This window comes from Fusarium fujikuroi, chromosome FFUJ_chr06 (assembly GCF_900079805.1).
Source record: "Fusarium fujikuroi IMI 58289 draft genome, chromosome FFUJ_chr06".
NCBI lineage: Eukaryota > Fungi > Ascomycota > Sordariomycetes > Hypocreales > Nectriaceae > Fusarium > Fusarium fujikuroi.
The window spans coordinates 684,048-711,880 of NC_036627.1; the positions used below are offsets into that span (position 1 = coordinate 684,048).

Below are 27,833 nucleotides of genomic sequence, written 5' to 3' on the forward strand. Positions count from 1 at the left end.
GATCATTGACATATCCAAGGTGTCTATGAACCACCGGCGGCCCTTCGAGTTGGCCTTTATCAGCCAATGGTCCCAAGTTGTTAGGTCTTGAGGTATGTTGTTTGATTGAAGGGTTCAGGACTCGGAGGAGATAACATAGACGCTCAAGTGCGGAAGAGAAAGCTGGCTGTGCCCATACCCCATGAAGAGTACCACTACACGCTGAGTCGTCCAGACCGCTTTAGATTATTCTACAAGTCAACCAGGAAGCTGACAACGTGCTTACACTCATGCACAAGGGTTCTTTGAACGACGTGTCATGCACATTACAGAGGCAGATCCAACCATGGGATACCGTAGAATCTTCCGTTCCTAGCCAGATGAATTGATTGACCAAGTGTAAGTCGTTGGTTGATGTGGGTAATATATTTAGATATACTGTCGTTTCACTTAGCGCCCTTGGACTCCCCTAGAGGTACAGCCAACATGCCCAAATGCTCTGAGAGCAGGTATAAAGAGAGTAGACATAACTAGGTATCATCGGTATTTTGTCCCAACCTCTTTAACAATCGTCAACATGGTTAAGAACAAGCCAAGACTGTATGTTGTCTGCTTCTTTCGCGCTCCTCAAGAAGGTGGAAACCCTGACCCTTACCACTGGGGTCTCGCCAGTGGCCCAAAGGATGGTGGAATGGACGGCATGCTTCTCTACCACGTTCGCAACATCCCAACTTCACAGGGCATACACTGGCAGTTCGAGGAGCCACCGCGCGATCTTTCGAGCGGTCCCACCCCTGCGATGCTCACATTCACAGCCGTGGCCAAGATCGAAAACTTACGGCGCCTGGAGGAGGTCATTAAAGCTGTCCCTATAGAAACGAGTGCTGTCTGGACCGTCTTCAATTGCCAGATGTGGGTTGAGCAAGCCTTGGCTGCTGTCGTCGGGGATCAGAGATGCGTGGGTACGAATGCAATCCCGGCGGACTGGGCCATACTTCATCAGCAATGCACATCGTTCTCGGACCCGTTCCGGGAAATGCGACGTCAAGGGCAGCCCCTTCCAGCTCCAAGGCCTATGCAGAATCTTCTACCTTCATAGAAGCAGGCATCAAGAGCAGTGCTGCGGTCTGTGACGTACTCTGTGTATTGAGAGCAACAAGGAGGCAAAAGATCTATCTCACCTCGTTCAAATGATCCCAGAGAGCGCCTCGCCGACGCTTGTGAATTTGATAGGTACCTGGGTAACATTTGTACACCAAAGGTCGAGAGCGAAGTTGGTTGGGTTGGGATATAACCATGGTTATGGATTTCAGGAACGCGACACGCATAGATATATCCGTTCAGCGTCTGTCATAGCAGCTGCTAATGAGCCGTGTTGATCACTTAGCACGCACTCTCAGATTCCTTGTACAACTGCGCAATGTTGTCCACTCTGTATATAGCTCAGCCGGTACTGAGTTTGTTCGTATATGCTTTGCCGGTGTGAGGTCGAATTGAGCATCTCCCGGCCATCTTGAATGTCTGTTAGTTCCAGGCGAATAGGTTGGCTGACATACACTCTCAAGCCCCATCACAATAATGCTTTCTCCATAAATCATCCATCTCTTTTTCTTGCGGCCACTCATCCAAAAACTTCCCAATCTCCTCCCTCCACCCTTTGATGTAATGGGTATTAATCGCTGTTGTGTACTCCCAATACCGAGGATACCAGCCAGACATCTCCCAGTCTACAATTCCTACTACTTTCCCCTCCTTGACCAAAATGTTACTCAGGCTAATATCCCCATGCGTAAACACGGTCCCCATCTTCCTTTGCTCTGATGCTGTATGCATCTCGATCAATTTTTGGATCTCGGCTTGACTCCCTTGGTCTGTGATGGAGTCTGCATTCGAGACTCCGTTCCGAAGGAAAAGGTTGAATGCTGCCTCGTTCAAGAAGGGGCCAAAACCTTTCTCCCCAGCAGCATTCCATATCCGATGGTCGTGCAACTTGCCTCCATCAGCGGCACATACAGCATCATCTGCGATCCCCTTTCCAGAGGGCTTCTTGAGTGCTCGCAGCCCACCAAAAATATTCCTTAACTGTGTCAATAATCTATCCTTCTCGTCTCTTAACGCCTCATGCCAGCTTTCACTCAAGGGTTGCCCGTCAATCCTTTCCATTACAATATAAGTCACCCCCTTTTGATCATCTCGAAACGCGCAATGCAATTTCGGAATAGGAACGTCAGGCGCAAAGGAAGCTAAGAAGAGTAGAGCTGAGGCTTCAGAGAGGTGGACTGTGCGACCATATTTGACAAGTTTGGTTGAAGAAAGATATAAGATTGAGGAGTTTGAGTGTCGCCGGGAAGGCATCTGTCTAGAAACAGCAATTTGAAAAAGGGTTTTCCAGCGGTTGAAGGGATTATCGTTGTAGCCGTTGGCCCAGGCTTCATATGGGGTTGAGGAGGCAGAAATTGACAAGACTGGTTTACACATGGTGAGTGCCATTGAAGTAGATGTCTATTAAGCGATTTGAGTGATCTGCAACTTAGGATATCTGATCAAAAGTCTGGCCCGTTGGTGTATTACCTATCACTGTCTCATGGTCGATACAATTCTGGCCTCAGGCCACTAGAAGCCGTCAATCGGATTGGCCAATATAAGTGGGCCCTTCTACCATCGACAAGGAGCTTATTGTGAGCACTTTGGATGCAGAAATGGCTCTACCTACTATAGGTAGGTTAATAGTTGGTGACTTGTTCGATTCTTCTGAAGGATAAAAATGATGATTGGCTCAGCCCTAGGATTCATGGTAACCTCGGTTTATGCTTATAAGTGCGTCTCTGCTGACTTACAGAAGCATCGCCTGATATGGCTTCAATTAGACTTTATCAACTTATCTGTACATTAACACAAAGAGACCCAGGTCCTTGTGTAACAGACCATGACCCCAAAGCGCTCAAGTTGAACAAGTCTATTTACTTACTGGGCGTTCTTGAAATATGGGGTTTCACGACTGGGTTTTCGGGAAGTCTTCCTTGGTAAGTCCCTGGAGCGGTGACGTCAGGTTCGGGCATTGAAGCCCAAAGAGTTTGGTAATTGGAGGCTGGAGCTGAAATTCAATGCCTTATGAATGCGAATACGATTTGGGGTAGGTATAGTAGCGAAGAAGCCGGCAACACAAGGGACATGGTAGCGGTAATAGAGTAGAATCAACATGAAGTTGAACTGAGTATTGACATCTTCTGAATTAATTAGTAGTTGACTCGCGGCATCCTTGCAGAAGAACAACCTGGAGAGCCCTGCTCATGTTGTTCAAGTACCTCACGGACGTGGGGTTCATTGGAGGAATGGCGTCAGACTGGAAATCTGCGAGCGAGCGAGAGTGTCGATTTAGCGCGTATCTTTTTGATAAACGATATCTTGCCTTCTCCAAATGCCACTAGCTGTGTATCTCAACCAAAGCTTTCGATTTCAGGCACAGGGGTTACAAGGCTAGAGATCAAGTTTCTCTTGTGGGATCCAATGCTAACCAGAAGCTTCCTCTCGTGCGTCGTCATAATCCTGTCAGTGAGACGTTAGGCTGCCTCAGGGTCGTGATGAACGATATCCACATATAGATGCATCTCGTAGTGTGCCTGCTTTTGGGTATCGTCGTCTTAGTTGAGGTCTCAGTCATGACTTGTCTTTCCTCCATCTGAATCTGGTGTTTTCGGATGAATCTCCAACCCGGATTAACTCTAAAACATATCTCTATCTGCTTTTGTCGATGCAAAAGTATGTGCTTTCGGTGTATTTTCGTTACGCTAAAGATTAGATCGCAAAATTTGAAGATACTAAGATAGGTAGCCTGCACTTGCACTTGTATCTACCTGACCTGTCCTGACCTGGCCTGGCCTTACAAATAAATGATTGCGGAATCTGTTGGCTGCAAGAACCTCACCAACCTTCCTTACCAACCCGTACCCTGGGCTGGCCGGCTTCTTCTAGCTGCCCCTCCTCGTCTCCGACTGATAATCTTTTTCTTCCTTTTCCTCCGTTTCTTCTCCAAGCAAGTTTGTATCCATCAAAACATCTAGACAAGCCGCCGCAAAAGTCATTACTCGGACAACCAGATTACATGAAAGTATCCATATTACAGCGTATTAGCTTTAGCTTACACTGGGACCAATACACCAAGCACAATCACTCACTGTGCCTGATTGATCCCGGTCACCTCAGATTACGCCGCCACTAGGTTATTCCTGCGCAACATCTTTTGGTTCGACTTGCAACAGATCTACCTTGGCGCCACTGCCGCACCACGACCGCAATTATCCTACCGTGCTCGTCTCCCCGATCTATTCTTCTCCTGACTCTGCCCGACACCCTCAAATTCATCTACCCGAGCGATTTTGACAATTCTTGAGAAAGCATCTCTACGAAAGAAAACGAACAGAAAATAACCCCACGTCCGTCGAGCAAGCACTTACAAGCGCCCCTCTTCCCCCACTTCATCTCGACATCATTTCTTACCGACGCCCAAAAGAACCCAGAAGCTGTCGCATCCGACATTACGATAAACCCGTTGACGATTTCACGACTCTGTTCATTGACAACCTGGCGACATAGACGCCAGATCCATCTCGACTTGTCCCTAGAATACAGATCCTGCACTGTCGCGCACAGGCAGATTTGACGAATACACCACAATGAACGGCACACAATCCCCCGACGCCCAAAAGGCATCAAATGCCAACACCAACGGGAGCAACAGCAACAATAGCAGTCTTGCGGCTAAGAAGCGCAAGAAGGACTTGAAGCCAATAATTACTATGGAGGGTACAAACCAACCAGCTGGGTATGTATAAAATCGTTTCCTTGTTGGTCTTTGAACTCTGGCCGCATTTTGTTTTGGTTATCTATATACACATCTTGTTCGCATTCTTTCTCCATGTTTTGTTTTGTTTTGTTGCAACCGCATCACACTGCACAACCTTGATTTTGGGGGAACTTCTTGGTCGCACATTGCTTTGACATTCACCTCGAGACCGCTGGTTTTACGGATCGCATGGCACCATCCCAAAATCCCCAAGGCGCCGCTGGTTCGATGTTGCCAACGACCCTGATACAACCAACTGCTCTAGCTACCGCTCAGATCAGCTGTTGCTGCGGTTATGAGACCGGATCCACAACTTCCATGTGACTGTTTATGAAGGAAACAGATGCTGGTTTATTAAGGAAGATCAACCATCATTCCATTCATATCGCCAAAATGGACACTCAACAAATATGGCGCGGCATTGCATCACCCTACAGAAGTAGCGAGGGCAGATTGAAACAAGTGTGGACACTGCTCACAGTGGCTGCTCTGGAGCTTGGGGGCCCGTGTGCTTGGGCCTTGATAGGAGGATACGACCCCATAGGCCTTGGGCATTCACCAACCTTGGATCACTCGATCGATCACTGGGTCCTCTGTACCTGATTTTGGTCTGCCCTGAAGGTGGTGCAGTCAGTCACTTGCCCGTGGCACCTCTGATTGTGCCTGAAGCTTCTGTTGGCTGATGCATGTGGAGGAGGATGAGAATGTGATGGTGGTGGTTGTGCTCATGCTGTCTGATGCGATACCACCTGACTGAGTTGTCCGCCCTTTGCCATCGCTTTGCACTCTCTGTTGCCGCTCCTTCTCTCTGGAACTCGCTTGGCGAGCTGGATATTTGAGCCTTGAGCTCTCAGAGACCCTTTATTCGCCGGGCGGGACGCTCCGTCTTGCGCCGCGTGCCAGCCATCCCATGGTCTCTAGCAGGGCCCTAGGAACAGAAAGCCAAGCGACTGCAGATCCGCAAAGAACGCTGAGCCCAGAGTCAAGGAAAGCGAAGCAAATCAAAACCAAAGACAAGGAGCACGCCCCCGAGCCCAGTCGACCTCTAATCTCCATCAATCTCTCCCTCGACTTGGCCTCGCCTGTTTTTATATTATTTTCTCCTTTCTCCTGTTTTTGGCTTTCACTCGGGCCTTTATGCGCCCCAGCTTGCCGTCAACCTCAACCATTACCATCGTGCACCAGAAGTCTTTGTCATCTTCGTCATTTTCGCCATATCCTTGTTCTCTCCATCACCTTTCCTTATCCCCCGCTCATAAACCGCCACGCCGCTCACCGGCTTATCTGTCGCGCTGCTCCCGCGATTGTCACTATATTTCACTTCGTGATTTGACTTGAGCTGGTGCTCCCGGAGTTACGGAGCAGAGAAGGACGAAGAAGCAGACTCAACGCCCGACTTATTACCAGCGCAAGCTGCGTCATGTGAAGGCACCATGACCAGCTTTCTCAAATCAAGGTTGCACTTCCCCGTCCCGTTTTATGCTTTGTCGGTAGCGGTTTGGCGCCCAAGCTTAGGCGTGTGTTTCACCGCTGTCGGTCAATTCAGTGCCCGAGTCTTTTTGGTACCGAAATCTTCAACTGGAAGCGCCAGTGAAAGACTTGACTCGTTGCTACGTTATCGTCTGGATGATGTTTTGATGCTTCCCCGCCATTTCACTATACCCAAACCCAATCCGGCAAAGGTCCCCCACCACGCGCAAGGCCTCAGCTCTTTCGCCGCCGTCGCTCGCCCACCAAATCTTGCGACCGTGGTTGTTTGATCTGATTGCATTGGCTCCGCCTCAATTCTCGTTCATCATCTACACGTCGCCTTGTTGCGCTGATTTTTGCCGCATCTCTACATATATTTTAAGCCACCGCTGACCTCCTTTCCCCCCTTATAGATCCCACCAGCTTTCCGCCATGGCCCACTCCCCCTCTTCCTCGTCCGTAGACGATGCCGCCGAAAATACTGCAGATGAGGAGGATTCTGAAGATTACTGCAAAGGTGGCTACCACCCAGTGCAAGTCGGAGAGAAGTTCAAGGATGGAAAATACACCGTTGTTCGCAAGCTAGGATGGGGTCATTTCTCAACCGTCTGGCTGTCCCGCGACAATACCAACGGCAAGCATGTCGCCCTCAAGGTCGTCCGTTCCGCTGCCCACTACACCGAGACCGCCATCGATGAGATCAAGCTTCTCAACAAGATTGTCCAAGCCAAGCCCGATCACCCCGGTCGCAAGCACGTTGTGAGCCTTTTAGACTCGTTCGAGCACAAGGGACCTCACGGCACTCACGTCTGTATGGTTTTTGAGGTGCTGGGGGAGAATTTGCTTGGGCTCATCAAGCGCTGGAATCACCGTGGCATTCCCATGCCTCTCGTCAAACAAATTACAAAGCAGGTTCTACTGGGCCTCGACTACCTCCATCGCGAATGCGGTATCATCCACACCGACCTCAAACCAGAAAATGTCCTCATCGAGATTGGGGATGTTGAACAGATCGTTAAACGCGTCGTCAAACCGGAATCTGCCGAAAAGGAGAACAATCGCAACGGACGTCGGCGTAGAAGGACTCTCATTACCGGCAGTCAACCACTGCCATCTCCCCTTAACACCAGCTTCAACCAGTCCAATCTTTTCCCCTCACCAAACAACCACTCTAGTCTTGCTGGTGTCCTGAACGAAGGTAAGCAAGCCATTGATCATCTCGTATATGGCTCAACAATGGCTAATGCGATCTTGTCAGCAGGCAAGTCATCAAAGGAAGCATCTCCTAAACCATCCGACGATGCTCAAAAGCAACGAGAAAAGTCTGCGTAAGTTATTTGCCACTCAACGAAGAAGTTTTATCAGGCGCTAACAGCACTCAAGCGATCTTCTCAGTCGAGAAGTCTCAGGCATCTCTCTAGACAAGTCAAACTCTCCCTCTGCTACAACAGGCGAAAAGCGCAAGGCAGAAGATGCGCACGCTTTCGATGTTATCAGCGTCAAGATTGCAGACCTGGGCAACGCCTGCTGGGTCAATCATCACTTTACCAACGACATCCAGACAAGACAATATAGATCACCCGAGGTCATTTTAGGTTCCAAATGGGGTGCCAGCACTGATGTATGGAGTATGGCAGCTATGGTACGTATAACGATCTCCTCGGTGAAGCTGGCACTGGCTTCTGCAGAACATTACTGACTGCTCATTAGGTGTTTGAGTTAATCACAGGTGATTACTTGTTTGATCCCCAGTCAGGTACCAAGTATGGCAAGGACGATGACCACATTGCTCAGATCATCGAGCTTCTTGGGCCATTCCCCAAATCTCTATGTCTCAGTGGCAAGTGGAGTCAGGAGATCTTCAACCGAAAGGGAGAATTGCGAAACATCCACCGGCTGCGGCATTGGGCTCTACCAGATGTGCTACGCGAGAAGTATCACTTTAAGGAAGACGAAGCAAAGCGTATCGCAGACTTCCTGACCCCAATGTTGGAGTTAGTACCCGAGAAACGAGCCAATGCTGGCGGCATGGCAGGCCACGTCTGGTTGGAGGATACACCTGGCATGAAGGGGTTGAAGATTGAGGGCCTGGAAGTCGGTGGCCGCGGTGAAGGCATCGACGGCTGGGCGACGGAAGTGAGGAAGAGATAAAGTGACTATAGACGCTTCGGGCATGTCGAATACAGAGAAACAAGCGAAACACAAGTCGACAGTCCAAAGCAACCCACGTGACTGACGCATGTGGGATTGACTGGTCTTTTTTTTATTGTTTTTTTGATGATCCACACGAACGGCTTGCGGTGCTACATTACACTTGTACGCCTTGACGATTTGGAACAGCGGCATCTTATCAAGCGAGCCGAATTTGATGATGATGTATGTAGGCGAGGGAGGGAGTACATGTAAGGGGTAAAAGATTTAACGACTCGTCCATTGTCTAAGCGCTCTTTGGTCTAGCCTTGGGGAGCAAGAAAATATCAGACCTTAATATAGGTTGTCAAACAAACTCAGCAAAAGGTATCCTTGACTTATGCTAATTTATCTAGGTCTTTTCATCATTTAGGATCATGGTCGTAAGTTTTCTCTTTATCTAGTCTAGATTATGATGAATCTTGGGTGCTACGCATGGTCAGGCTTTACAGCATTACATGGTAGACTTGACGGAAGCGTATGTTGGATTTATTCTGGTCAGAAGACTATAGCTGAAACATGACAGACATGACACGTTTTATAGCAATGGTATGAGATTGAATCTGTGATCGACTTTAGAGAATGCCGGCTTTACGAGGGCTGGTACTACGGAGATCATACCCTCTATTGCCCGCATCTTTCATCCCATCCGCCCACTTAAGCTATGCCATTCAAGACCGTGAGACGATAGCGATATAATAACCTGAGGTATACTGCGATCACATGCTACGGACAGTATACCAACTTTACTACAGACGTCATAAAGGTAACCTCTCCCATCCAACGCAAGTTATCACCTGTCAACGATCATCACGCCACAAACGACTCGCAGTTCACGGCGATACAGAGTATCTCCCTTGTCATCACCATTCTTCTTCGGAGGGTAACACCTCCCAACAACTCCTAATTGAGAAACTCCTGCAGATGGCCATCATGCACACGCCAGTCTCTGGCCAGTAACATATCGAGAAAACTACAAACCTTATGGTTCTTTTAATGAGAAATATGTGCAGAGCCGAAGATTTGTGGCCCATTGCCCTCCTTGACAGACCAGTCTAGGGTGATCAAGTTCCAAAGTATTTGCATTATTAAACAAACCCAAACCCAAACCTCATTCCCGTAGTTGTCACCACCATGGCGCTCGTATAGAATTACATAGTAGATATATATCATTTCTTGCCATTGCCTCGGCCTTCTTAACGCTCGCGGCTTGACCGTCACCATCTTCCTCCTTGGTCCCTAGCTCGCCTAGGGGAGGGACGAAAACTTAGGATCTTAACCCTAAGTTATGAACAGTTCAGCAAAAGGCGCCCTAGATTTAGACTAAGTTACCTAAGTCTTTTCATCATTTAGGATCCATGTCTTGAGTTCCCTTTTCCTCCACTTGGTTCACTCTTGTCACTAGCGAAGTCTTCATGAGCGCTCTCGCCATCTGTGGGAGAGTCCTTAGCGGCGTCGAGAACCTCGTTCATGATGCGCTTTCCCTCGTCGATCTCTCCGTTGGGAGCACCGCATGACATGCACCTCCACTGCCCGACCTCGGAGAGTGTCTTGGTTCCAGGAGGTGCTTGGCCGTTGACAAGTCGGCATGATTTGCAGATGAGAACAATGCGGTTCTTGGGTGCAGTCTCGTCCTCGCCAAGAAGAACGTCAAAGATACGGTCGTACCAGTGAGATTCAGGGGGTCCGGTCTGGTATGAGGCGTAGCCGGTTGGCATAGGAGGAGGCTGAGGAGTACCGGGGGCGATGGGAGGCGGAGGAGGTTCAGAGAATTCGGCGTTGGGAGCGAATTCGGCACTTGGTTCCATGGGGTTTGGAGCTGGCATTGGGCTATGCGGGCGCTGGATGTTGGCTGTCGCAGGAGGGGGCATGCGTGTTCGTCCGGGAACTCCCTGGGGAGGACCATTAGGTCGCTGCTTGTTGGCCGCATTATCGGCAGGCTGTTCACCGTCCTTCTTCTTGCCCTTGCTCTTTCCATCACCGCCGTACTTCTCGATCAATTCCATAGTAGAGTCATATTTGGTGGCATCCTTGAGTTTCTGGATCGTTTTCGCGCGCTCCGACTGATGGTCTTTGAGACGAGCGCTCAGGTTCTCGATGCGAAAGTTGTAATATGCGGCTAGAGTCGTGCGTGTAACGTAGATGCTGTCATGATATCGTCAGTCGCATGCTCAGGGATTATCAAGGGAGGACTTAGACTTACAGCACTGGGCCACCGGAAAGACCGCCCCATTCAAAAGCGCCGAGATTGTTATATCCGACGACGAGTAGAAGAACGATCGCATAGACGAGGTAGGCGAAACTGAGGTAGAGTGTCCATATGACGCGAGCGCGGCGAGAGCTTGCGCGGACCTTGTCGAGGGATGCTTGGGTGTCGGTTATCTTGGTCGACAGGGTAGAAAGGGTCTTCTCGAAGGAGGCAGTCGAGGAAGATTCGCCCTGCGAAAGGCCATATTAGCTGACAATGAAGTCTTTCGGTCATGACGGCGACTTACCCCCCAGGGCCAAAAGGCCACCATTTTGATCAACCTAACAGTGGGGGGAGATTTGATGTATGAAGAACACAAAGGAAAGACGACAGAATGAAAAAAGATAAGAAAGGGAGAGTATGCCCAGGTAAGGGCGAAACAAGGACGGTACGAAGAAAAGGCGGGAAAAGTGAAAAGATAGACAAAAGATGTGATGAAGGAATGGTCAAGTTGATGGTAGGTAGCTTCTCGCCAGGAGTGACCTCATTCAGCTGAGCTTGTGAGCATGTGGGCAGCCTAGAACAGATTTGAGTCCAAGTAAGACAGGGAGCTATAGCGTGTAGGGGGCCTGTACGGATAGTGGCTCCACTGATGCCATTTTTGGACGGGACGCTTGAAGATCAACTGAGCGCAACAACCAGAGAGGATTTGATAGCGGTTATGGCTAATATTGGAGGTTTACTAGGCACAAAAACTAAATACAACTGTCTGATTGTAGAATTCAATCATTCAAACAACTTTGACTCGAATGTATAGTAGAGTGATTTATCACTATTCCGTATAGTTTAAGCACCAAGATATTACAAGTTACAGGTCACAGGCGACGTTACAGGCGAGTGCAGCTCTCGACCTGCAACAATGGGCCAGCCACCTGCAATAAACTGAACTGTCATTCGAATGCCTTATGTTCTCCATGTATAGTTCAAAGCTCCCAAAAATGTCAAGGACATCACATCCAAAAGATCAAGCAAACTATAGCTGACATGCAAACGTGGAATGCGGCCCCTGACCGGCTGAGCCACAGTCATTAGACGCCACAATCCTACCCCAGAAATTTGACAGGATCGGTCATGGCTCGGAAGCAAGTGCTGTAACTCTGTCCACTGAGACCCTGCAACTCCTTTCATCAGCTTAACAACTCCAACTTTCGCATCGTCATGAAGGCGTTTTGTTGAGCCGCCTACTATTCCCTTTACATCGATCCTCTAGACTTTCTTTTGTCTCTTTGTATTTTCCTGCCTCAAAGATTTGTACTTAATATTTAAATTACGCGCGTCCCTTGGTATCTTTAAGACGCTGGTCTTTGACCCAAGGGAGCCATCATGTTCCAAGTTAGTTCTTCGTGATACTTATCTGTTTGCACCTCATATATGCAGCGACTGACATGTTTCAGAGGTTCAAAAGCGCCATCGATCGGACAATCGCCGAAGAACAAGCCCGCTCTCAAACAGCTGCGCAATCCAGGTCCCCCTCGAGAACCCGCTCAACATCGTCGCGAAAGGGCGATGGCACACCAGCTCAGCGCGCAAAGGCTAGGAAACAGGCTGCCGATGCTGGCGACGCACCGAACCCAGATCCTGCCGTATTCGAGGCTGCTTTTGTGATTGACGACGAGAGTGAGCCGAGCCGAGCTACTACCCCAATGCCTCCTACTGCAAAAGACGATTCCAAGACCGACAATGGTGACACTCAGAACAACGGATCGGATGAAAAGAATGCAGATGGTTCCAAGGACGAGGCCAATTCGGGCAAGAATCAGGATGGTGGAGATGGCGCTTCAGCGGCCAAGTCAGAGGCGACCAAGTCTCAAGAGTTGAGCCCTGAGATCCGCCAGAAGCTGCGCAAACTGGAGAAGCTCGAGGCGACGTATCCCGGTAAGTTGATATCTACGAGTGCGCATGCCAGGGGCAGAAAACTGATACATGTTCAAAGAATTACTTCGATCTTACCGTGTTGCCCATAGGCGAGCGACAGCGATCGAACCATTCGAAAAGGCCCTCCGAGAAAACACCCCCTTGACTTCCATCAGCGACCCCGAAGCTCTTGTCGAGTATCTCAACCAACTGAACCTCCGAAGCGACATGGTGATGCAGGAGCTGAAGAAGGTTTCGACAGATAAGGAAGAGTTACAGAAAAAGCACAACGAAACCAAAGAAAGGGCCAAGAAATTGGAGGAGGAGCTTGCGGCACTCAAGTCAGGAGACTCTACCCAGCCAAAGACCGACGAATCTGAAGCTACCAAGGACGATAAGCACGAAGATACTCCCCCTGATATCCCCGAAAAGTCCAAGTCTCCTGTTTCCTCTGTCATCGGGATGTTCTCGCCCAAACATAAGCCGCAAAAGTCTCTATCAGAGGTTACTGAATCCATTACTGAATCTAAGGCCAAAAGCGAGGAGTTCTTCTCTTATGACGATGAAATTCCTCACCTTCAAGCTGACCTCACGTCAAAGTCTGAGGAAATTGATAAGCTCAAGTCCGAGGTCGAGAGTCTCCAGAAGGAACTTACCACCGTTAAGGAGAACAGCGCTGGTCTGGTTGAGAACCTGGAGAATGCGACTCGGGAGCTCAGCGAGTCTCGCGATGCTGCCGCCGCCAAGGAGTCCCTACAGACCCAGCTTGATGAGCGCAACAAGGAGATTGAGTCTCTGAACCAACGATTGGAAGAGGCGCAAAAGCAACTCAAGCAGCTGGAAGAAGACAAGAGCACGCACACAGCCAAAGTTGATGAGTTGGAGGTTTCACTTGCTTCATCAGACAAACGTGCAAGCGAATTGGACGCCGAGTTGGCCAAGGCTTCGAACGCAAAGAACATCTCCAAGAAGCTGATCGATGACCTCAACAATCAGATCGAGCTCCTGAAGAAGGAGAAGACTGAGAGCCAGACCAAGATTGACGATCTGACCAAGAAACTAGAGTCAAAGCCTGCTCCCGTTGCACCCACACCCGCTGCAACTCCAGCGCCTACGGCCTCACAACCTGTTGCGGCTGCGGGCGGTGGAAATAAGAAGAAGAACAAGAAGAAGAAGGGCAAGGGTGGCGCCGGTGGTGCTGCAGCTCCAGCTGTAGAGGCCGCTGTGGAGACTCCTGAGCCAGCAACTCCCGCTGAGCCCGAGGGCAATGCTGAGCTTGAGGCTGAGATCGCGAAGCTAAAGGAGGAGGTTGCTGAGAAGGATACGCAGATCGAACGTTTGAGCAAGAGGCGCAAGACTGAGGAGGACCTGCGCGAGGAAATTGAGTCACTCCAAGAGAACCTGCTCACAATTGGTCAGGATCATGTTGAGGCCAAGGAGAAGATTAAGGAGCTCGAGGCGGAGAAGTTGGAACTCAAGACACAGATTGCTGATCTTGAGAAGAAGATTGACTCATCTGCTTCAGATGCCGAAGTCAGCACCAAGCTGCAAAGCGAGATGGAGTCCTTGAAGACAGAATACGACGAGCTCAAGGAAAAGACGACCACCCTGCAAGCAGACCTGGGCGCTGCTCAGCAACTGGCTCAAAACCGATTCAAGGATCTTACAGACCTACGTGAGGTGCTACAAAAGGCGCAGCCTGAGTTGAAGAGCCTGCGCCAGGAGTCTGCTACGCTAAAGACTACGAAGGAGGAGCTCGCAGCCAAGACCAAGGAGCTAAAGGATATGGAGAAGCGTGAGAAGGATCTCAAGCGAGATGTGGAGCGCGTCCAGAAGTTAGCCTCAGACCGCGAGACTGAGATTAAGGGTCTACTTGAGAAATTGGCCACCGAGACAAACGCCAAACTTCGTCTCGAGGATGCCCAACGGGTATCTGGACGAGACCTTCGCCGATCTGAAGCTGAGAAGGTTGAGATTAGTGCAAAGGCTGAGAAGACGGAGGCAGAGCTCAAGACAGTACAGGAGGAGCTCAGCAAGCTGCGACCCAAGGTGAAGGAGCTTGAAGAGCAGATGCACAAATTGAAGCGGGAGAAGACAGCAGCGCAAGAGGAGGCTGAGTTCAAGACGCAGCAGTACAGTAATGCCCAGGGTCTGTTGAGTAGTATGCGAGACCAGACGGCGGAGATGTCTGTGCAGCTGAAGGAGTCCAAGTCGCAGGCTGAGTCACTGGAGGAGGAGCTTGCTGAGGTTCAGCGACTACTTCAGGAGCGTACGCGCGAGGGCGAGACGATGCGACGATTGTTGGCTGATGTCGATGAGCGTGCCGATAACAAGGTTCGAGAGATGAGAGCGCGAATGGAGGCAGCTGTTGAGGAGCGAGATCGAATTGAAGATGAGTCGAGTACCCTTGCGCGACGCAAGACACGAGAGACGGAAGACCTGAAGCTGAAGTTGAAGGACCTGGAGCGTGAGGTCAAGACTTTGACACATGAACGGGATGAGCTTGAGCAGCGCGAGAAGGAGTGGCGCCGACGACGAGAAGAGCTTGAGTCGGTGGAAGAGAAGGCCGAGGCTGAGGCGGACGAACTCCGAACAACAGCATCACAGCTGCGAACAGCTCTCGATGCATCAGAGAAGCAAGTCCGTGATGTTGAGAAGCAGCGAGCCGAGTTACGACGAATGTTGGAGGAGGCAAGGCAACGATACGAGAAGGTATCCAAGGATCTCAAGTCGGTGCAGACCAGGCTTGTGGCCAACTCAAGCCGCAGCTCGTTCGATTCGGTGCGAAGCGGAAGCAATGGCTCGCCGGCCGCTGGCGGAACTCCAGATACGGTCTATCTCAAGACAATTCTACTGCAGTTCCTGGAGCAGAAGGACACCAAGCTAAGAGCTCAGCTTGTGCCGGTGCTGGGCAAGCTATTGCGCTTTGACAAGTAAGTGTTTACTACGTACGACCTTGATGGGCACAGACTAATCTAGAGTAACAGGACGGACGAGCAAAAGTGGCAGAAGGCAGTGCAGCATATCGAGGTTAAATAGATGATGCTCGCGAGGGTGAAGGAGACTTGGAATGCATGGAATGGCGTTTGGTTTGGGTAACGCCGCTGAGGTCTGTAATGAGACGATATCTGGTACAAGTATAGGATTACTGTGAATAAAACAATCGAGTGTTGTTGAAACTGTCAATGCCTCTGAAAAGGATCGTGATGGTGTTGATGTCGTTGAAACTATAGTGGGGTAGATGTTAAGCCTCATGCTTCTGCTTACCTAGCTCACGCCTCTACTTAGAAGTCATGACACGCTATGAAGCCATTTCTTAACCTGAGAGGTCAATTCACTCGTTGATTTCTAGATACGGTAACATGTGGCTTGGCCGATCAGCGTTTTTGCTTCAGCCTTTTCTTTGTAAGCTTATGAAGATCGCGATGAGGACCAATCAATTCATCATCTTGACCCCACGTCGACGTCATGATAGAGCCTCACGCTGCAAAAGACTCCAATTGTTGTTTCGCTTGTCATACCCTTTCTTTCCTTCTCTCTCATTTCACGGATCACTTCCTCCGCTCTCTTTCGTCATGGACTGAGCAGAAGAGAAAGTGCTGATCTCATCATGAGCTCGTCATTGGGTGTATGAGACAAGAGAGGGCCATAAGTTAAGATGCGCATTGGCTGAAGTGCCAGTTCTTGCGAGTTGCAGTTTCTACTTTTTATTGTGTACCTTAGCTACCCCTCTTTTTAATTGAAGAATTGTTTGTTATAAGAATCATGTCCAGGCAGTTTCTTAGACTTGGCTCCAGAAGCTTTCTTGCACCTTCACTTCGACTCACGACTCCTTTTGTTAAGAACTCTTGCATCGCAACTTCATATCAACTACGAACCTTTCAGTCAAGCAACAGAAAGAACTTTCAGTACACTACGACTACAATGTCGGGAACACAACCAGCAAGTGGTGGCGAGCACCGAGACTTTTCCCGCGATGCTTTGTTTGACCTCTCAGGCAAGGTCGCTCTCGTAACAGGTACGTCTCTCTCAACGACATCATCAGTGAGGAGTGTGGCTAACAAATGCAGGTGGTGGCTCTGGCATCGGCCTCATGGCCACTCAAGCCCTCGCTGTCAACGGCGCAAAGGTCTACATCACCGGCCGCACAAAGGAGAAGCTCGACACCGTCGTCGAGAAGTATGGCAAGAACATCGCCGGCGAGATCATCCCCATCCAAGCCGACGTTGGCAACAAGGAGGGTATTCAGAAGCTCTACGAGGAGTACTCCTCCAGGGAGAACTGCCTCTGCATTCTCGTCAACAACGCTGGTATCTCGAGCAACTCTTTCCAGGTCGAGGCCGATTCTGCGCAGGAGATGAAGGAGAACCTCTTCGACAACAAGGATGCTACATTCGAGGACTGGAACTCGACGTACAACACCAACGTTACGGGATTGTACTTCACCACTGCTGCTTTCTTGCCGCTTTTGCAGAAGAGCAGTGAGAAGCATCAGGGTTGGAGTTCAACTGTCATCAACATCAGTTCCATCAGCGGTCTTATCCAGAAGTCTCAGCACCACTTTGCCTACAACGCTTCCAAGGGCGCAGCCGTGCATCTCACACGCATGCTCGCCGCTGAGATCGTGAGCAACAAGCTCAAGATCCGCGTCAACGGTATTGCGCCTGGTGTCTTCCCCTCCGAGATGACCACCGATGGAAGTGATGAGGCGCAGAAGAGCTTCATCCCCAAGGAGAAGTATGCTGAGAAGGTTCCCGCTGGACGGGCTGGCAAGGATCAGGATATGGCTGCTACAGTGCTGTTCTTTGCTACGAACCAGTACTTGGTGGGACAGACTGTTGCTGTTGATGGTGGTTACACTATTGCCGCTGGCCAGTAAATTTGATGGAGGGACAAAAGTTGTACTATAGAGGGACATGACATAATGAATCAACCGTAATGATTGACAAACACGACTTCAGTTCATTCCAGTGATGATTGTATGGCTTATACTGTCTTCTAGACTTGTTTTCCAGTTACGGCTGGTATAGCAGCTGGAAGTGAATGTCCTTGGTCGTATGAACATGCCCCTCTCTCTGGCATGAGACAGGCTTTCTTCAGCACCGATAAGACCTTAAGTTGATATCATTGACTCCCAAACAATTCGCCGAGAATGAAGTTGACAGCGAGTGATGATGTCAATCAACCATCAGGAGTCACTGCGCAACACCGTTTTTATATACCTAAGAGACAATTGCTAAAGATTAACTAACTGATGATCCCTTTCAGACAGACTCCCACGGACACGGCCCATTTACCCAAACAAAGCATCACCACCAACGAAAAGTAGGCAACACCACAGACACCTTACATATTCAGATGCCAAAAATGCAAAAGAGAAACTCCGGTACAGGGAATCGAACCCTGGGCTCCGCGGTACTTGATCTCTCAGGTTATGAGAGCGCGAAATGTTAGCCACTACACCATACCGGATGACAAGGCTGCTAATTGGTTGAAAGCTAGGTTTGCAAATTAGATTTATGAAAACTGCAAGATGTCAACCATATCGTGATAAGAGCTTCGACTGGTCTAACATAGGTACCATACGGAGTACAGAGCATGGTGGCCTTGATAACGGTATGGACCAAGTTCGTCAGGACTCATTGGCGCAGCAACGACAAGACACGTGCTACCACAAAGTATTGACAAAGTTAAGCAATAAAGACCAGGAATCATCTACAGCCTCACTTTCTGTTGAGTCAAATCTCGGAGCTTGATATCAACGGACACGTATTACCCATTCACAAGCCACTCCCAGTGCCGAGTCACTATATCCTCATTGGCCTCTCCCTCTTCATCACATCATTCACAGCAGAAGTTATTCTGGACAGTATCATCATGTAGGCTTTTCGGAAGACACCTTGCTTCAATTGTACCACCAATGTGATCCTCTACCCAAAACGTGAGAGGGACTTGGCAAACAGACTACTTCATTATAAACTTCATCATTTGTCTTGGGGCCTCTAAAAAGACACGCACACGTTCACGCCATTCCCGCAACACAACGTGTCTTTATACAAACCTCCATCTCTCGCAAATAAACATCACAAGCCCTGAACGACATGTTCCTCTTACACACTGAACGCACATCTTCAAGCCACAGCGCCACATCGTAATTTTTCTTTTTCCTCTCTCATCTTGCTCCACCCGATAAGCTCCCGCTGTCCAACTCCACCACTCACCCATATCCCTGGCCTGGCCTTGTCCAGTCCACACTCCCCTCCCCTAGCTAAAGTACTCTTTTGGTGAGACGTCGCTGGGAATGTACCTCTTTTGCCAATGGCTTGGTCCCGCTGCAACGGCGGCTTCACCCGCGCACATCAGTCAGAACATGCTTAGGTTATGTCCCGTACTTACCCAGAAATATGGCTCACGCTTAACCTCTAGAGGAAGCGAACCGGCCCCCAAATCGTAGTGTAGTGTAGGGCTGAAGTCAATGGATTTTCTTTCAAGGGGCCCTACGTGCATTTGATCTTGCGACACATGTCAAGCAGGCGTTTTCTTGCCCTTCCATCAATCGGGTCGGCATTCTCATCCATCACGCTCACAGACATGGCAATACAACAAGTGCTTGAGTGAACAATTCATTTCGCTATTGTCTAGCTAGTCCCTTCCAAAGGGCAACCATAATCCAATCTCTGCTCAAGGTCAGAAGGTTGTGCCTCTGCCTAGGCGCGCGCCTGCATACAGTCGATACTCGTTGACCTGAAATCATCCAGTGATGTTCAAGTCCACGGCTATGACTAGCCATCACATATACGCACAACGTTTGCATCCTGGTAGTCCAAATAAAATAGTCCCCTAAACCCCAGCGGAGTCTGCTGGGAGGGGCCATACATGATAACGCCAAACATCCATCCATGCTGTCCCTCGCTGTCCACAACATCTCGCCCTTGATAACCTCGAAGATGACATGACTTCAGAGGGGCGAGGTTGACAAGACAAGGCCGCAACCCATGATAGAAAATGAAATAAAAGAAAACTGTGGAGTGGTGTGACATGATCGCAAAGGGGTCAGGGTCAGGTATATATGCACTCCGGGTATCGTGAAGATGAGAGTCCCTAAGGCTATGGTGTATCGCCTAAAGGAAAAAGGAAATGTGCCGTGATTCCGCTTGATTCTCATATATTGACCCAATCGTTTGGGTTCAGCAGAGAAAAATGAAATGAAGTGAAGTGAAGTGAAACTCCGGTGACAAGCATCATTGCTCAGAAGACAGGCGGCAAATGAAGGACAAGCTACGCCGTGGCCAACGAGGCTCGAAACCGTCCAACATTGTGAAGGCCACTAGTTCAGAACGACGTCCTTAAATGGCTCCAGGAGTTCCTCCCTAAACCATTTGGCATTGTCAAAGGCCATCCACAGCTTGGAGGCCTTATTGACATCAATCTTGCAAGCCTGTTGGGCGTCGGTCTTGCGGAAGCCTTTCCCTCGCCTATAATTGGAAAGCCTGCCTATGAAAATGCGTCTCTTGCTGGCTAGGTACGTCGCACAGTCAAGGCGGAGATTGCTTGCAAGCGTTATTTCGTCAGAAGAAAGAAGATGTCGATTAGGATCCTTGCTGTTGTCGAGTGGCTGCCCCTTCCAATCAACTTTGAACCAGTTCGCTTTGTCGGGGGCCACGCTCGGGGGTGGACACAAGTCCGGCAGTGATGCAAAATCTTTGTCTGGGCCTTGAGCCCGAGGTTTAGGCTCAGCGATGTCATTGACACTGAGCTGAGGAGTTGGTCGTCTTGGGCTGTTCGTGGGTTGAACGCGAATAGTTCGCCCGGGAGGTTTCAGAACACGATTATTATCGGTGCGAGGCCGGGATATCTTGGGGGCTTTGGCCGCCAAGGGACGAGCGCGTGCTTTTGCTAGAGCTATGCGATGATTGTCGTCACGAGCCTGCTTAGTCACTGACAACATCCATGCCTTTGGGTTTTGTGCGTAAGCTTTGTTGAGTTGCGACTGAAACGAAACCACAAGCTCATAGTCATTGCGTGTCGGGGGTTGCACCTCAACAAAAATCTTGTCGTTGATATTCTTTTGTATGTGTTCCTCAATCGTTCGACTGTGGTCACGGTCCTCAGCGGTTGGGAATAGGGGAATCTGGGCTGGACTGGAAGACGCATCATCTGGGTAGAGAACGATATCACGGCCCGTTGAGTTTGTTGGTGTCTCAGTGGTGGCCATCGGTCTGTTGCAAGGCGAGATGGGGGGAGACATTGGAGTCTGCCCTGAAGCGTCCTTGCTGGATGAGAAGGAGGAGTCGGCCTTTCCGGTGTGATAATAGAAGCTATCGTGGGTTTGGTCTGGAGGCGACATCAGAATGTTGATATGCATCCTGGAAGGAATTGAGGCAGGATGAGCTGGAGGAGGCATTGCGCTGGTCGCTTGCGCAGAGCGAGGAGAATTGGCCGCCATTGTTGTGGTGTTGTTTGTGCTGTTTGAGGGGCCGGATGGTGAGTGATGAAGGGAAAGAGATTGAATAGAGGGGAGAAGAGACGAGGTTCGTTCAGTCTGCAATTTGACTGACGAGATTGTATTGTCGTCGAAAGTGGTAGAAGGTTGCATAGCGCAGATAAAGCGAAAGTGGTTTGTCAGCCACGAGACGCAATCCGTCAGTCAGTCGTCACAATGGCTGTGACGTGGACAATAGGGAGTGTGGCGAAACCGTTGAGACCTTTTAGAACAATCTAAAAGAGCGAGGGGCTCTCAATTAATAGGCTCAGACGAAAGGCCTGAATAAGCCCGAGTGAGTCTTGTCGACTTTGTTTGCGTATGCCCAACCCAAAAGTGTATGTAAGTGCGCTGTCAGTGACTGGATGGGCGCCTAGACCAGAGTAGGCAGCAACAGGGCGGCGAAACTGGAGGGGGGGCGAGGGGGGCGGAGTTATAAGGAGGGGGGGTGTGATGTGTGAGATCTTGACGAGACCCTCCTAGTCCCTTGGTGCTTGAGTAAGATGTGCAGGACTGTGACTGTCCTGTCGACCCAAGGCAGCGGAGTTTGCTTCGGCGTTTAGTGACGAATTGCGTTTACCTCCGAGACGGACTGAAGAGTGCCCGAGATGATTTCTTGTTTAAAAAGAGAAGAATGGTGGTGAAGAGAGTGGGAAGGGCAGTTCTTATGAGAATGCTGAGCCCGGAGTGATTCGAGTGTGTAAGTGCACGTAGGTGCAATTGTTTGTCAATGCTGATATGGATATGGGGTGATAGGAGTGTCTAGGCACTCAACAGGCGGGGCCAGGGGTACACTCAATGGGGGGCAACCGTATGACTGTAAGAGTGCAGTGTAATTCAATTGTTGCAAATCGACATGCGATTGTCGACGTGGGTAAATGAGTAGAGTAGGGTAGAGTAGAGTAGAGTAGAGTAGAGTAGAGTAGAGTAGAGTAGAGTAGAGTACGAGGTGTAAAGCAATGGGGCCTCAACAGAGAATCCCAAGGAAGATACAAGGCTCCGAAAAACAGTAATAGGGCCGTGGGTTGTTCGATCTATGGGACGGGCACCGTGCCAGACCGTATGACTTTTGAAAGCAATGACTCTCGAGCCAGTCGAATGGGCAATTGGTTTGGCCGCGACCTGACGACTTTTGAGGGTCGGCCGGGAGCTTGACTTGATGATGTGGCAGAGAAACAAAGGCAGCCTATGCCTGCTGAAGACGGGGATCACTGGATGGCCTGGGGCGCAGCGGGCAGAAACAGACAGTTTTCAAGGCGAGTCCGCAAGTGTGTGAACTGGCTTGAAGAGGAAAACAATGGGTAGAATGCTCTCTTGGGCAAACACGGGGCATATATACCTAGAGAGGAGCGACGAGAGTTTGCGCGCGTGTGCGCATGCAAAACGCAAAACGACACACGCCAGACAGAAAACACCAATTAAGGGTCAGAGTATGATGATACTCTTATAAGAAAAGTATACCTTGCGTGAATATGCAATAGAGGAGATGCAGTTGGCTCAATTATGTGCGCGCAGCAATGCTAAACACGAAGAGAAGAATTCAAGATGGAGAGAAGCAAAGCAAAGAGAGGAGTCGCGATTGTTTCGGCTCGGTAACCAACCAGCACTAGCATCAATGACGGACTCTTTCCCGTGTTCATGGAAGTCCAATTGGGGATAGATTGGGTCGCAATTGAATTGATTGCTACACTCTCGTAGTGAATTGGAAGTCAAGTTCCTTTCTGTTGGTGAAGGCGTCAGAGCAGGAACCACTGTGACAACTGTGCGCTTGACAAGTAGTATCTCGGGTTAGGCGGACTTGATTGGTTTATTGACAAGCAGCTCAGACTCAAAGTCTTTAGGAGAGTGGGCGCGAGTGGGGGGCCAGTGGAACGAGATGTCGATTGATTGATGGATTGATGCTCAGAGACGATTATTAGAGCCTGGCTCAGATGGTGAAGTGTGGGTAACAGAGCGCAAAGGGTCCATCAGCCAGTTACCAGCTCGTGCGATATTGCAGAAGTGAAGAAAGAGGGAAGCAAGAAGAAAAGAAGGAGAGAAAGCGAATGGCACTGAAAAGGCGCGTGCCATGATTGATATGAATTGGATTGCTACTAACACAATACGCCCAGATGCTCACAATCAATGGCTCCTACTCACTCACAGACAGCCAGTCTCACTCTCGCTCACACCTAACACTCACACCTAACACTCACACCTAACACAGTCGGGTGGCGTCCTGTGGAAACAGAGGGAGATGGACGGGAAGGAGGGTGTCAGGACAGGGAGTGGAAGATCACTTTGGAGTGTGATTAGTAAAACAAACGTGAATTTTGACGCAGCCACAATCAAATGTGACAATGCGACGATGCAAAACTGACTAGCGACACACCTCTATTCATGCATGGTCAGTCTCCTTTGTTTCAATGGCTTTCATCAATGCCTGAAAATGGACGCTTTGTATCGTCCAATGGATATCTAAATTCAGCAGCCTTCTTTCAGCCCTCCATTTCCCTAGCTAGAGTAGAGGTTCATTGCTTTTCCCTTTCAGGGCCCCCGGTGAGTGACTGCCTGCAGGCTGCACTCGCACGGGTTTTAGCTGCAGCTCACTCAGACTCACCTCAGATGCCAAACATTTGGGATCCATGAATAGAAGTGGATCCGAGCTCAGATAGACTTTGCGAGGGGCATTATTCTGGAAGCATAGCCCATTGAGAGAGCCTCGGGTTGGAGATGCTTCAATTCACAAAAAGTTTGTCAATTGACAACTGCTCGTATCAATTGAATCACACAGTTGCTTTTCCTCCAATGTCGCAGTCCCCAATCACCCATCTTGTACTCCGTACTCAGCAGTCATGCGTGATCGTGCACAGGTCATCAGGGACCTCTCATTAGCCACGAGGGGTGTGACCTCACTGGAACTTGAATACCGCTAGTGGTGATTGACGGACGGTGACGGGCTGACCCTTCCCAAATATCCCACCGTCTGGAAACTGAATCACGGGGGGGAAGGTGTGAGTGAGCGCCATCTTCCTCCTTCCCTTCCATCAAACTGACTGAATGCCTTGCCTTTTCTTGTGTTAGTTCGACTAAGGTAAAGAAAAGGTAAGCGCTCAATTACAAACCAAATTCTCATCCTGTCACTTTTTCTGCCCTGCTTTGCCCTCTGACTCATGCCATTGTCCAATCCATTGTTACCTAGTCTGTGCAATTGGCGATTCGCCATTTCGACTCGGTCATTTCCCTCACTGACATCCGATCCGAGAGCTCCAGCCAGGAATTGGACGATGAAGTCAATTCCACCCAAGGAATTCTGTAATAGGGTGAGTGGGGAAGAATGAGGTAGGAGGCCAGAGAGAATCTCAACTTAATTTGAACGAAGAATAGACAATTTGCTTCAGCCAACAGCCCCTACCCAGCCGAGATTCAATAACGGAAGCAATGTCAAAGAACCATGTCGCGGGTGCGCGAGGCGAGCAACGGGAACAGACGCCAGTTCCCCCAGTTGCACGAATACGGTATTCAATCAGCCCAGCGCCTCCACAGAACGGGCATGACCATCATTAATGGTCACCAAGATGCGATTTCCCACTGTGTTTTCTCATGGTATACGCAAGTGAGACGCTGCGTTCTCGCTCGTCCTGCCTCAGCCCAAACCGCAGTCTCAATGCATGAGGCTGGCTGGCTGGCTGGCTGTCTCTGTTGGCCAAGGAAATGGTGATGCCAGGAGTTCGTGCGCCATTACAGCCTTGGTATGCAGCATGTAGGTACACATCCCACCTAACCTATTTAGCCATCCATCATGTCCTGGGAGGCGCTGAGTGGCTTGGTCAGAACTGGTAACGTCCACGAGACCCGGCGCCAAATCTCCCAAACCCAGCTAGTCCCGAGCTTGGTATGGTCCATCTTCCTGTTCCTACAGAAGTCTCCGGGCAAGAGATCTGGCCTGCGTTTGTTTGGCGGCAGATGCGCGTCCCTACATTAACACATGCTCATATCTGGTCGATCATGATGCCATCTGAACTTGGGAAGATCACACGAGGGCCTTTGCGACGCCATCACTGATTATCTTCAACTATGTACGCTAACTCCCACGTTCCTCACCTACCTGTGTAGTAGCCACTACACTGCAATGGACTCTTTTGCACTTCTGCTTCTCTACCAAGAGCCAACCTCATGCATACATGACCCCCTCTTCCTTTCTCTTACCTCCTTAGGCAAATCACGATCGCGACAGTGCCTACATAACGCCTAATATCTGAGGGGCGTGTGGTTTCTGCGTGTGACGGCTCATGTCTTGAATCAGCCCTCCTCTTGCTCGCTGCCCGACGCCCAATTATTAACTAAGAATGCTGAGCGCCGACCTGGTTCCGTTGGCTGTGGTTTACTTGTTTGTGAGTGCCAGACTAACTGGCTGTTATCTCACCGGTTGTCTTAATTTGCGGTCTGGCTTCACCAGTCTTGCCTACCTATCCAAATCACTCTGCCTCAGCCCACTGCCTACCGTAACAGGCTCATGCTCGCGAGCGAGGTGGCACTCTGAGCTGATATGCATACCTCGCAATCTACAGCGACTGCATTCACGTTTGTGGATATTCAAGGATACAACCGGTCAATTCGCGCGCATTCGCGGAGCATCTGTCGTCTTCAACTCTCGTGGCTACCCGCTTGGCACTCTGCATCTCGTCAATCGTTCCCGCATCCGGATTCCCATTTCCAGACCCTTTGTTTCGGCCCTGAAGGGCCCTGAAGATTGCTTGTTGGGGAAACCCAGCGATCAACCCCGCCATGCAACAGAGTCGCAACTTTTCTGGCCGAGGGTTCATGTCCTTAATTGATGCCCGTCCATGATTCAAATAGTCTCTGACCAATGTAGACATTGCAGCGCAAGAAAGTAATATCAATAAAGTCAGCCATTGAGTTGGCGATCGTTGAACAGCCATCGACTTCATAATTGGACCTGCAGCGCAGCTCCTTCTTGCGCTGTCATCAAGGACTATTTTGTGTAAGTCGTTGGGTGTTAGCCGAGATACCAACTGGCAGCCTCACAACTGTCGTCTTCAAATTACGTGGCTCTCAGCAGATAGCAGTATCAGACGACCATCGCTCTACCAACAATTGTTCCCCAACTTTGCAATTGAGTGCCATTTCAGCGTTCATTATTCACACAATTGTGTACATACATATCGCTATGTTGCTTCCTCAGGCTTTGGGCTTCACTTCCCCCCACACCGAATTGATGTGAGTCACAGGATATGGAGAAACAGGCTTGGACTCCCGCAGGAGCAGACTAGAGAGACCAAAACGAGACCTGCCACCAAGTCATGTCTGGTCTAGTGTCTTGGCTGGTTTGGGGGCGACCCAGACCAGGGGGGAGTGAATTATCGATAAGGAGTTTGAGGCCCTGGTACGTTTGGGCTTCTGGAAGGATCGCTGATTGGTGAACTTTAGCGTTCAACGATGGATTGAGTTGTTGTTGAAGGAGATGATGGCATGATGGCATTTGCATCATGGTCAAATATCAACGTCATCATCTCTCGATGACATGAGATGGTTTTCTTTGTTGGACCCGAAAGTAGCATGAGGTATGCTGGCTTGTTGTGGTAATTCCCAACATTGACACAGTAAGGGTTATGGGCAAAATTGTCCAGAACTTTGGTCAGCTTGAGACAGGAGCAGATTGCTCCATCGGGTGAGCCGGACGCTTCATCTCAGCATTGCCCCGAGACAGCACGATTGCGTGGCCTAATTGACGGAGCAAAGCCTGACAAACCCCGAACGGAGCTGGACAGTTGCTATAGTAAAGCCGAAACGAAACTGCATTGCCACTCTGAGGTGGAAGCCTGAGGCAAAACCATCAATGGGGGATTCGCAGAGCAATGAGAGGAACTATGATCCGAGGACGCTTTGTCTGAGCTCAATCCAATTTGGAATTATCACATCAGCACCGACGGAGGAAGCCCGAGCCGAGCAACCAAGCAAACCATGAATACCGAGGTGATACATGCGTATCTAGCTTGGTGGTCGGCAACCTTGGCATCATATTGCTGCTATCGAAATAAACGAGCTACACACCTCCCTTTGCTGCGGTTCTCAATCAGAGACAAGGTGGGAAGGACAATTGATACCCGCTTCCGAATATTTATCGATAGCAAATGGATATTCCCCAGAGTTTGGCAGCGGGTGTTACAGATGAACTAACCAGGTTCCCCACCATTCGCCTTGGATCGTCAGCCGGCGTCCTATGGCAGGTGAGCAAATGGTGGGAGCACATGACAAGTAATGGTGGGATTGGCTTATCAGTTCTTCTGATAACGGAATGCTACTTATCATTGATTCAACTGTGTAGGGTCCAAATGCAAGACATGCGTTGCAACAAGCAAGGAAGTTGCTGAGATTTGCAATGGTTGATGGCATCTGGCCCTCCATTTCTACTCGTAAAGGCTGGTAGCAGAGTCGGGACGACGGCCTACCGCGCTTTAATCTCTAATGGCATGGGTGATTGTGAAACGGCCCGCTCGGCGCGTGTATCCTCCGTACCATCCATTCCGTCTTTCTAATCGGTGGTGGCTGATCAACATCCGTCGTAGTGGTGGCCGCCCTCACTCCGAAGACTCACCTACGAGGGCTGCTCTTGGATATGAGAGGACCATAGGCTCAAGGAAGGGTGCGTCTGAGTCCGGAGGCTGGAGTCAAGAGGCTCACGAGGTATATCCCGTGAAGCGTCACCCGTCCCATATCGTGTTGCTATCATACTACCATATATCATTTGACCGCTTTGGTCTGAG

General features: G+C 49.8%; 7 protein-coding genes and 1 non-coding gene; 4 read left to right on the forward strand and 4 right to left on the reverse strand.

Moving 5' to 3' along the window:
- Positions 1-556: 556 nt before the first annotated feature.
- FFUJ_05580 (uncharacterized protein) lies at positions 557-1,078 on the forward strand (the record flags this gene model as incomplete). The annotated part of the gene is made up of 1 exon (XM_023578807.1): positions 557-1,078. The coding sequence occupies one exon, from the start codon at positions 557-559 to the stop codon at positions 1,076-1,078; it is 522 nt and encodes a 173-aa protein (XP_023431756.1).
- A 461-nt stretch (positions 1,079-1,539) lies between these two features.
- Positions 1,540-2,457, reverse strand: FFUJ_05581 (uncharacterized protein; the record flags this gene model as incomplete). The annotated part of the gene is made up of 1 exon (XM_023578808.1): positions 1,540-2,457. The coding sequence occupies one exon, from the start codon at positions 2,455-2,457 to the stop codon at positions 1,540-1,542; it is 918 nt and encodes a 305-aa protein (XP_023431757.1).
- A 3,798-nt stretch (positions 2,458-6,255) lies between these two features.
- Positions 6,256-8,443, forward strand: FFUJ_05582 (probable dis1-suppressing protein kinase dsk1; the record flags this gene model as incomplete). XM_023578809.1 has 5 exons in its annotated part: positions 6,256-6,278; positions 6,706-7,490; positions 7,551-7,620; positions 7,676-7,934; positions 8,045-8,443. The coding sequence occupies 5 exons, from the start codon at positions 6,256-6,258 to the stop codon at positions 8,441-8,443; spliced, it is 1,536 nt and encodes a 511-aa protein (XP_023431758.1).
- A 1,388-nt stretch (positions 8,444-9,831) lies between these two features.
- On the reverse strand, positions 9,832-11,001 carry FFUJ_05583 (uncharacterized protein; the record flags this gene model as incomplete). XM_023578810.1 has 3 exons in its annotated part: positions 9,832-10,627; positions 10,686-10,921; positions 10,978-11,001. 3 exons carry the CDS (start codon positions 10,999-11,001, stop codon positions 9,832-9,834), a joined length of 1,056 nt encoding a protein of 351 aa, XP_023431759.1.
- Positions 11,002-12,115: 1,114 nt separating this feature from the next.
- FFUJ_05584 (related to vesicular transport protein) lies at positions 12,116-15,623 on the forward strand (the record flags this gene model as incomplete). XM_023578811.1 has 3 exons in its annotated part: positions 12,116-12,605; positions 12,664-15,517; positions 15,572-15,623. The coding sequence occupies 3 exons, from the start codon at positions 12,116-12,118 to the stop codon at positions 15,621-15,623; spliced, it is 3,396 nt and encodes a 1,131-aa protein (XP_023432787.1).
- An 885-nt stretch (positions 15,624-16,508) lies between these two features.
- On the forward strand, positions 16,509-17,463 carry FFUJ_05585 (related to NAD(P)H-dependent oxidoreductase; the record flags this gene model as incomplete). XM_023578812.1 has 2 exons in its annotated part: positions 16,509-16,602; positions 16,655-17,463. The coding sequence occupies 2 exons, from the start codon at positions 16,509-16,511 to the stop codon at positions 17,461-17,463; spliced, it is 903 nt and encodes a 300-aa protein (XP_023431760.1).
- A 503-nt stretch (positions 17,464-17,966) lies between these two features.
- tRNA lies at positions 17,967-18,057 on the reverse strand. Its single transcript has one exon. It is a non-coding gene (tRNA).
- A 1,854-nt stretch (positions 18,058-19,911) lies between these two features.
- On the reverse strand, positions 19,912-21,030 carry FFUJ_05586 (related to protein involved in sporulation and meiosis; the record flags this gene model as incomplete). Its single annotated transcript, XM_023578813.1, has 1 exon — positions 19,912-21,030. One exon carries the CDS (start codon positions 21,028-21,030, stop codon positions 19,912-19,914), a length of 1,119 nt encoding a protein of 372 aa, XP_023431761.1.
- Positions 21,031-27,833: the final 6,803 nt, after the last annotated feature.